Raw genomic sequence first — 10,304 nt, forward strand, 5'->3', positions numbered from 1 at the left:
GGAATAAATGGACAGTTCTCCCAATGGAGGGCTGTAGAAAGTGGAGTCCCTCAAGGATCAGTATTGAGACCTGTACTTTTCAACTTGTTCATTAATGACCTAGAATTAGGAGTGAGCAGTGAAGTGGCCAAGTTTGCTGACGACACTAAATTATTCAGGGTTGCTAAAACAAAAAGGGATTGCGAAGAGCTCCAAAAAGACCTCTCTAAACTGAGTGAATGGGTGGAAAAATGGCAAATGCAATTCAATATGAACAAGTGTAAAATTATGCATATTGGAGCAAAAAATCTTAATTTCACATATACGCTCATGGGGTCTCAACTGGCGGTGACCGACCAGGAGAGAGACCTCGGGGTTGTGGTGGACAGCACGATGAAAATGTTGACCCACTGTGCGGCAGCTGTGAAAAAGGCAAATTCCATGCTAGCAATAATTAGGAAAGGTATTGAAAATAAAACAGCCGATATAATAATGCCGTTGTATAAATCTATGGTGCAGCTGCATCTGGAATACTGTGTACAGTTCTGGTCGCCTCATCTCAAAAAAGATATTATAGAGTTGGAAAAGGTTCAGAAGAGGGCAACTGGAATGATCAAGGGGATGGAACGACTCCCTTATGAGGAAAGGTTGCAGCATTTGGGGCTTTTTAGTTTAGAGAAAAGGCGGGTCAGAGGAGACATGATAGAAGTGTATAAAATTATGCATGGCATTGAGAAAGTAGATAGAGAAAAGTTTTTCTCCTTCTCTCATAATACTAGAACTCGACATTCAAAGAAGCTGAATGTTGGAAGATTCAGGACAGACAAAAGGAAGTACTTCTTTACTCAGCGCATAGTTAAACTATGGAATTTGCTCCCACAAGATGCAGTAATGGCCACCAGCTTGGATGGCTTTAAAAGAAGATTAGACCAATTCATGGAGGACAGGGCTATCAATGGCTACTAGCCATTGCTCTGCCACCCTAGTCAGAGGCAGCATGCTTCTGAAAACCAGTTGCCGGAAGCCTCAGGAGGGGAGAGTGTTCTTGCATTCGGGTCCTGCTTGCGGGCTTCCCCCAGGCACCTGGTTGGCCACTGTGAGAACAGGATGCTGGACTAGATGGGCCACTGGCCTGATCCAGCAGGCTCTTCTTAGGTTCTTATAACAGTCAAGAGTGGGAGGAAGAGGGGCTTAAAACAGCTGCCAGGATTAATTGTACTGAGAAACTTGAGCCTCTGAATGGTTTCAGAATAGACAGCTTGCTTGTTTTTAAGAAACTGGTGCCTTTCCTTTGGAAGGGAGCAAGAGAAGGCTTCAGAAATTCCATTGTAGCATTATGTGGAGGGGGATGGCAGCTCTGCCTTCCTTTTCTGCTGGAAAATGAGCTGTCCCTTTCCTTCCCTTGCTGCAGGGTTAGATGAAGGACTGCACTGAGGTAATAACAGGGTAGGAAAAAATGGTAGCTCTGTGCTCTTCCTATCCTGAGGAGGAGGTGACTCCTCCCTTTCCCCTCGCATGGTACAGGGTTGGAGAGTAAAAAGGGCAAAATGGCAACTCTGAGGGAAGAAGAGGGATAGCGATTCCCCGTTCCCTCTCCTCCTGTTGACAAGATTGCTCATCCTCTCCCCTCCAGGAGATAAGTGCAGTGATGCCAAAGTCTGTTTGGAAATGGAGGACATTTCAGGAGTCTAGAGAATCCCTGCTCTTTAGGCCAGATATAGGTCTTTTGACAGCAGGGCAATTTCAGAGGAACTTTATGCCAATTTCTCCTCAGAGAACTAGAGTATGTCGTGTTCACAAACCCAGGCATTGTTCCTGAAGAAACATGTTTTATAGGATTGGGTGAAAAATGGATGAGCCCCATACTACATCCATAACTTTGTGTCAGTGTCCTCCAACCCAGCCCCTCCACCCCCACCTGAAAAAAGCCAACAAAAAACTGGAGAGAAACTGACTTTGGGTTTGAGTGGCAGTTTCCCACTATACTTATCAGTGTCAAATCTAGCTTGACCCGGCCTCACTGCAGCAGGGAGCAAGTGTGGATCATTGATGGATTGCCGTCTGCTTTTTCACTGGAGAGATCTGGGTACTGATCCTCCCTAATTATCACAAAGCATTCTGGGTGGTCTTGATTACTATTTTCTTGGAAAGCGTGTGGCACCCATTGGCCTTCAGGCCTGTCTTGTCTACCTCTGAGGCCACTGCCTCATTCTTAATCTAGCTGGGAGTTCTCTTCCTCTGAGGCAGAGATGAGAAAGAAATAATGGCAAAAATGATATTGTTGATGACAGTATCCAACATGAGGCCAACCTGAGTAGTCATGGAGGTGATGCATTTTACATAGAAGGAATGAGATCGCCTTAGCAGACAGGTTTGTCATAGAGACATCTTCATAGTGAGTCAGAGTACATTCTTTTTCACAGTGTATTCAACACATAGCATTAAATTTCAGCCAGCCAATTTCTTAAGGGGCCCCAGGGAGAGGGAAATGAATGACAAAAGTTTGACAAGTGACTCCAACAAGTTTAGACTTGCGGCTCCAATCCCCCTCTGCAGGAGTGAACAGATTAAGATTGTCCACCTCCAGAGGCTAATGGAATCCAGTGGATTCCTGAATGCCCTGGGGGAGTTCCCAGTAAATAGAGCAGGTGACCCTGTTGAAGCCCTTGTCACGCTGTGGAACAATGAGGCATGTCAGGCTCTTAACACAGCTGCCCCTGAGCGCCCTCTCTGGCATTGTGAAGCCCAGTTTCTACCTTGATACACCAGGAGGTATAGAAAGGGAGGCAGATTCACACTATATTAAGAATGTATATCCCTACACAGAAGTACAGGAGGATCAGCTTGGTAGCCGAGACTATCTGGATTAAAATAAGTGGGACAAGGAATAAAAGGAACATGGTGGTTGAAGTCTACTACCAACCATCCAATCAAGGAGAAGACGAGGATGAAACTTTTGAAAAGGAAACTGCCAGTGTTTCGAGGAGGCATGATGTAGTAGTAATGGAGGTCTTCAATTACCCCGACATCTGTTGGGAGACAAATTCTGCCAAAGACGGCCCCTCTAAGAAATTTGTGTCTTGTGTTGGAGACAACTTTCTCCTACAGAGGAAGCAAGTAGAGGATCAGCTATCCTGGACTTGATTCTAACCAATAGAGATGACTTATGATTATTATTTATTTAATTTGTATCCCGCCCTTCCTCCCAGCAGGAGCACAGGGCGGCAAACAAGGCACTAAAAACACTTTAAAACATCGTAAAAACAAATCTTAAAATACATTAAGACAAAACAGTGTTAAAAACATTTTTAAAACTTTTTAAAAGGGGTTAAAACATTATTTAAAAACATATTAAGCAATTCAGACACAGACAGGGATAGCTCTCAACCTAAAAGGCTTGTTGAAAAAGAAAAGTCTTCAAAAGGCGCAGAAAAGATAGCAGAGATGGCATTTGCCTAATATTCAAGGGGAGGGAATTCCACAGGGTAGGTGCTGCCACACTAAAGGTCCGTTTCTTATGTTGTGCAGAACGAACCTCCTGATAAGATGGTATCTGCAGGAGGCCCTCATCTGCAGAGCGCAGTGATTGACTGGGTATGTAAGGGATAAGACGGTCTTTCAGGTATCCTGGTCCTGAGCTGTATAGGGCTTTGTACACCAAAACTAGAACCTTGAACTTGGCCCGGTAGCAAATGGGCAGCCAGTGCAGTACTTTCAGCAGTGGGGTGACATGTTGGCGATGCCCTGCTCCAGTGAGCAGTCATGCTGCCGCATTTTGCACCAGCTGCAGCTTCCGGACCAACCTCAAGGGCAGCCCCACATAGAGTGCATTACAGTAATCCAGCCTGGAGGTTACCAGTGCGTGGACAACAGTGGTCAAGCTATCCCAGTCCAGAAATGGTCACAGCTGTCTCACCAGCCGAAGCTGGTAAAAGGCACTCCTAGCCACTGAGGTCACCTGGGCCTCTAGTGACAAAGATGGATCCAGCAGCACCCCCAGGCTACAGACCTGCTCTTTCAGAGGGAGTATAACCCCATCCAAAGCAGGCAACTGACCAATCATCCAAACTGAGGAACCACCAACCCACAGTGCCTCCATCTTGCTAGGATTCAGACTCAGTTTATTGGCCCTCATCCAGCCCACCACCGAGTCCAGGCAGCGGTCCAGGACTTGCACGGCCTCTCCCGATTCAGATGTTACAGAGAAATAGAGCTTAGTGGATGACTTAGTGGATGAAGTGGCAGTTATGGGATTTTGATAAATTTAAAACAATGATAAGGTTCTGTGGCAAATGACCCTAATGAGAAAAGGAGTCCAAGATGAGTGGGAGTTTGTAACAAAGGAAATTTTAAAGCACAGTTGCAAACAATTCTAACAAGAACAGAAGGTGGAAGATAGCAGAAGAAGCCAATGTGCCTTCACAAAAACCTTAGAGATGACCTGAAAAATTAAAAAATTACATATACAGGAAGTGGAAGAAAGGCAGGCCACAAAGCAAGAGTACAGACAGGACGGAATTGCAGGGATGGCATCAGGAAGGCTAAAGCCAGAGCGGTACACAATAAGACTACACTCATCCATGATCTGATCATGGATGAAGGTGCCAATTTGGTGTGCGTTATCAAGACCTGGGTGAGTGAGATGGGAAGAGTTGATATGACAGGCTGCAGGGAGGAGTTGCTGTGGTCTACAGACCTTCCATCTCTGGAAACCACTCTGTCTTGGAGCTAGCTGTGAGGGCCTGCAGCTGATGTCGGGCCGAGGAGACGGTAAACTAGGGCTGCTGCTGGTGTACTGTCCACCCTGCTGTCTGGCAGCTTACCTGACTGAACTGGTGGAGGTCCCCTTGGCTGTGGTGTTGGAGAAGCCTAGTACGATAGTGCTGGGTGATTTCAATGTCCATGCTGAGGCTGCCTCTAGTGTTCCAGCTCAGGACTTCATGGTCTCCCTGATGACCATGGGGCTCTCTCAAGCTGTCACCGGCCTGACGCATAGGGCAGGGCACACCCTCGACTTGGTTTTTGCTCCAGATGGAGGAAGGGGTGGTGTGAAAATGGGGGGGATGTCACCCCATTGTCATGGTTGGACCACTTCCTGGTGAAGTTTAGACTTACGTCTCCGATCCTCCTCTGCAGGAGTGATGGACAGATTTAAGATGGTCCACCTCCAGAGACCAATGGAACCCACAGATTCCTGAATGCCCTAGGGGAGTTCCCAGTAGATAGAGCAGGTGACCCTGTTGAAGCCCTTGTCAGGCTTTGGAACAGTGTGGTGCGTCGGGCTCTTAACACAGTTGCCCCGAGTGCCCTCTCTGGCATTGTGGAGCCCGATTTGCACCTTGGTACACCAGTGAACTCATGGCAATGAACAAGCTGAACGATGGCAAGAGGACAAGTGGCAAAAGACGTGCTGTGAGGCTGATTGGGTACTGTGTGGTGGTGGGTGGTGAAGAAGGCCCACTTCTCTGCCTCCGTCACATCCTCAAGTAACCGTCCAGTGGAGCTGTATTGTCGGGTCTGTTGACATCAACTCCAGGAAATGGAGTTTTAGACCCTTCGGAGGCCCACTGTGAATTGTTTGCAAGGCACTTTGAGGGTAAAGTTGCTCGCCTCCATAGCAGTCTTGATGCCCCATCCACATCTACCATAGTCCCCAGTGATGTGTCCAGTGCAACGTCTGCTGCAATGTCTTGGGAATGGTTTCAGTTGATGTGGCCTGATGACGTAGACAAGGTGCTGGCGATGATGCGGCCAGCAACATGTCCTCTCGACCTTTGCCGTTCTTGGCTTATTATTTATTTTTATTTTATTTATTTTATTTAATTTATATACCGCCCTAAGCCCAAGGGCTCTCTGGGTGGTGTACATAGAATAAAGCAATCAGGAATATATAAATACAATAAAATCAAACCAACAAAGGTAAACAAAGCTTGCCGAGGGGGGTTGACCAAGTGGATCCAGGGTGTGGTCAACGCATCATTGCAGGAGGGAGTGGTTCCAGCCACCCCAAAAGGCAGTGATCCAACCGCTCCTGAAAAGCACACCCTGGACCCATTGGTCTGCAACAATTACCGACGGCTCACAAATACCCCCTTCGTAGGGAAGGTGATTGAGAGGGTTGTGGCACAGCAATTGCAGGTACTCTTGGATGAAACAGATTATCTTGACCCATCCCAGTCTGGGTTCAGGCCTGGTTATGGGACTGAATTGGCCTTGGTCGCCCTGATGGATGACCTTTATCGGGAGAAAGACAGGGAGTGCAACCCTGTTATTCATATTGATCCCTTGAAGGCTTTTGATACCACTGACCATGGTATCCTTCTGGGCCAACTTGGTGAGATGAGTATCGCAGGCACTGTTTTACAGTGGTCCTGATCCTATCTCCAAGGCCATTTTCAGAGAATAGCATTGGGTAATTGTCTCTTGGCCCCCTGGCATATTTCTCTGTAACATCTGAATCAGGAGAGACTGTGCAAGCCCTGGACCGCTGCCTGGACTTGGGCGAATAAACTGACTCTGAGTCCTAACAAGATGGAGGCACTGTGGGTTGGTGGTTCCCGAGTTCAGATAATTGGTCAGTTGCCTGCTTTGGATTGGGTCGTACTCCCTCTGAAAGAGCAGGTCCATAGTCTGGGGGTGCTCCTGGATCCATCTTTGTCACTAGAGTCCAAGGTGACCTCAGTGGCGAGGAGTGTCTTTTACAGTTTTGGTTGGTAAGACAGCTGCGGCTGTTCCTGGACCGGGATAGCCTGACCATTGTTGTCCATGCACTGGTAACCTCCAGGCTGGATTACTGTAATGCATTCTATGTGAGGCTGCCCTTGAGGTTGGTCCGGAAGCTGCAGCTGGTGCAAAATGTGGCAGCGAGACTGCTCACTGGAACAGGGTATCACCAACATGTCACCCTGAGGGCCTCTTGAAGATACCATCTTAACAGGAGGTCCATTCTGCACAACATAGGAAGCGGACCTTTAGTGTAGTGGCAGCTACCCTTTGGAATTCCCTCTCCTTCAATATTAGACAGGCACCATCTCTGTTATCTTTTCAGCACCTACCGAAGACCTTCCTCTTTCAACAAGCGTTTTAAGTAGAGACCTTATCCCACTCTGCGTCTGTGTTGGAATTGCTTTTTAATAAGTTTTTAAAGCTTTTTTTAAAGATGTTTTTAAAGCTTTTTTAAAAAAATGTTTTTAAAGATGTTTTGTTTTAATATATTTTTAAAGATGTTTGTTTTAATGTATTTTAAAGTCTGTTTTTATGAAGTTTTAATGTGTTTTTAGTGCTTTTGTTTGCCACCCTGGGCTCCTACTGGGAGGAAGGGTGGGATATAAATCAAATAAATAAATAAATAAATAAATTATAAAGCTGAGAATAAGCTGAGGTTAGTGATGAATGGTAAAAGCAACAAAAAAGCTTTCTTCAGGTACATCCATAGTAAAAGGCAGAGAAAAGAAATGATGGTACAGCTACTGAATTTGGATGGCAAAATAGTGACAGATGACAAAGAAAAGGCAGAAGCTGTCAGTTTCTACTTTGGTTCAGTCTTCTCCCAAAAGAGGGTCTGTGACCCTCCTGGCAAACATGAAGCTGAAGGGCCAGGATTGTAAATGAACTGGCTGCAGAAGTCTCAGAGCCACTGTCTATTTTTTTTTTTATTTTGGGCAACATTGTGGAGGACGGGTGAAGTGCGGGATGGCTGGAGGAGGGTTAATGTCCCTATCTTCAGAACGGAGGAACCTGGGAACTAACAGACCAGTCAGCCTGACATCAATCCCTAGGAAAACACTGATGTAGATTATAATGCATTCAAGCTGTAAGCACCTTGAAAACAATGCCTCTTCTCCCCAGGCATTTTAGCATGTGTTTTTAATTTTTTTTTAAAAAAAATGTGTTTTTATATTTGTGTATTTGTTTTTAATGTTTTTAATTGTTGTAAACTGCCCAGAGAGCTTCGGCTATGGGGCAGTATACAAATGTAATAAATAATGATAATGATGATGCAGTGGTTACTAAAAGCCAACATGGATCCTGCCAGAGTAATCTTACCTCAGTTTTTGATCAGATGACCTCCCTGGTGCTCTGTGGGAATGCTATGGACAAAATGCATGCCTTCCTTACTGAATAGCTTTAACATTTACAAAAATGATATTTAGATGCTCTCTGTGGCTTCTCAAATTTTGGGGTTTAAAATACTACCTCTTATAGGGAAATTTGAGTACCTAGACCAAGGGTGCAGACTTTCCAGCCTGGGGGCCAGTCTTGGCTGCCAGAGAGCCCAGTTTGGCTTGCAAGGCCATTTTCCCCAAACCAGTTGATGCCACTGATGGTCCAGCAGGGAACAGCTCCCATCATGGCCGGAGGGAGAGAGCCCTGCCTCGCTAGTGGTCTGAGCATTCTGGAACCTCACCAGGCACAGTGACCCGTGTCCTTCCAAGTGCGTATGGCTGCTTGAGGGCTGGAGTGTGCTTTTTGTGTGCGTGTTTTAAATGAAAGCTCCAGAGATGTTACACCCATACATCTGTCACACAGAGCCTTTCCTTCAGTATCTTTCTTTGATTTATGCTGCTAATGACTTCATTTCCAATTTCAGGGAAATGAATAAGCGATTAACAGATGAGCAAGCTCAGAAGACATTTGAGAGAGCCATGAAACTGGAGCAAGAGTTTACGGAACATTTTACAGGTTGGTTGGTTGGTTGGTTGGTTGGTTGCATTCCTCCTCTGCGCAGACAGCCCTTGCTCTCAACTGCTGCTTTTATTTTTAATATGGTGGCTGTGGAGTACTAGCGAGTGTTGTTTCTAGTGGGACTTTGGAACAGATGTGAATAACCTTGTCTATTTGGGAGATTTGAAATAACCATGGAATCATAGAATAGTACGTTGATCCCTTCTGTTGCCACCACCAAAATCTAGCTTAAAGGAAAAGCTCCTGAGGCACTTTGGGAAAGAGGGTCCCCTCTCCACTTAGATATAGTTGAGCCATAATTGCCACAATGGGAGAATAGGGAGATGGGCACTTAGTAGTCTTTTAAGTAGGTGGGATCCTGAGCTCTGCTTTCAGTGTGCTCTTGATGACTCAGGAGACTAATGATCTGCACCAGGCACCGTTTGCGAGCAGCCTTCTTGAGAGGCTCCACTTCAAAGTACAATCCACTGGCTGCCTAGTGTGGCTATTACAGGGCAAAGAAACAGAGGAACAGGTGGATTAGATAACCTAGCTAAATCACCCGGGAGGAGGTACTGGTGGGGGTGGCACAGGAACTCTTCAGATCCAGGCCCTCAAGAGCTGGCTTCTTGTCTCCTCCGCAGCTATTGTGCAAGGAGACACATTGGAAGAAATTTACAATCAAGTCAAGCAAGTCATTGAGGAGCACTCCAGCCCTCACATCTGGGTACCAGCGAAGGAGAAACTCTGAAGGCGACCAGCAGACCCCTGGCCCACACTGCCATGACGGCCGCCTGCGCTTCCCACCTCCTGGCAGCTTCTCCTGCATAGACCTCCCTGGAGCTGCCGTGCCCCCCCTGGGGCTCCTGTGGCATTCTACACTCAGTGACCCTTGTTTTGTTTAGATCGTTTTGATTCTCACAAGCTGCTGGCGGACTGCCATTTTCTTAAGGATCAAAGTGCAGTGGCTTGTTCCACTATCGTGGATAGGAAGTGGAGAATTATATGGTAAAACTCCTTAATGTTTAAGGGAAAGTATCCTTCAGAGATTTTGAGAAAACAAAGCTTTATATACACCCTTTTAAATATTTCCTAACAAAAGAAAAGTGGTCTTAATGATGTAAATTGTGAGCAATTTTGCACGCTTAACTTTACTAGCATGGTTTGATCTGCGGGAGGTGGGGGTTGGCGCCAGGATTTATTTTTGTAGTTTTTCTGTTGTTCACAGCAAATTCATTTTAATAATGAAACTTTTATCCAAATGTCCAAGATAATGTACACTTAATTGCCATTATTTCACAAGGGAAAACCCATTTTCATAAGAATATTCTTTATAGTCTATTCTTTTCCATTTTTTAATATATATTTTTTGCTGATGCCGTTGTTAGGGATGAGAATATCTCATATTTTTAAACTAGCACATACAAGACTATTTGGAGTGTCTTACAGATACTGTTGGTTGATAAGAGTCATTACATTTTTGAATTGGAGTACAATTTAGGTGCTTAAAAAGCTTGTACTTCATGTAGAAATGATTTATTTTGTTCTGAAAATATTCTGAAAGATTATCATAAAAGTCTGATTCAGAGTCTGAAATATAAATACATTCTTAGAGGCCAGATTTTAATGAATATTTTACCTGCAATAACTGCCTATTTTGT

The 10,304-nt window shown here is 45.4% G+C and overlaps 1 protein-coding gene across 16 annotated transcripts in view; it reads left to right on the plus strand.

The window, feature by feature from the left end:
• The window catches only part of DLG1 (discs large MAGUK scaffold protein 1), a 182,781-nt gene extending 172,477 nt beyond the window's left edge, over positions 1–10,304 (plus strand). For all 16 annotated transcript variants that reach the window (XM_061637659.1, XM_061637660.1, XM_061637656.1 and 13 more), the window contains 2 exons: positions 8,570–8,661; positions 9,288–10,304. In XM_061637659.1, the coding sequence (XP_061493643.1) occupies positions 8,570–8,661; positions 9,288–9,394 (199 nt within the window). In that variant the 3' untranslated portion in view covers positions 9,395–10,304. The remainder of the gene's footprint in view (positions 1–8,569; positions 8,662–9,287) is intronic.

Source organism: Rhineura floridana, chromosome 7, assembly GCF_030035675.1.
Source record: "Rhineura floridana isolate rRhiFlo1 chromosome 7, rRhiFlo1.hap2, whole genome shotgun sequence".
NCBI lineage: Eukaryota > Metazoa > Chordata > Lepidosauria > Squamata > Rhineuridae > Rhineura > Rhineura floridana.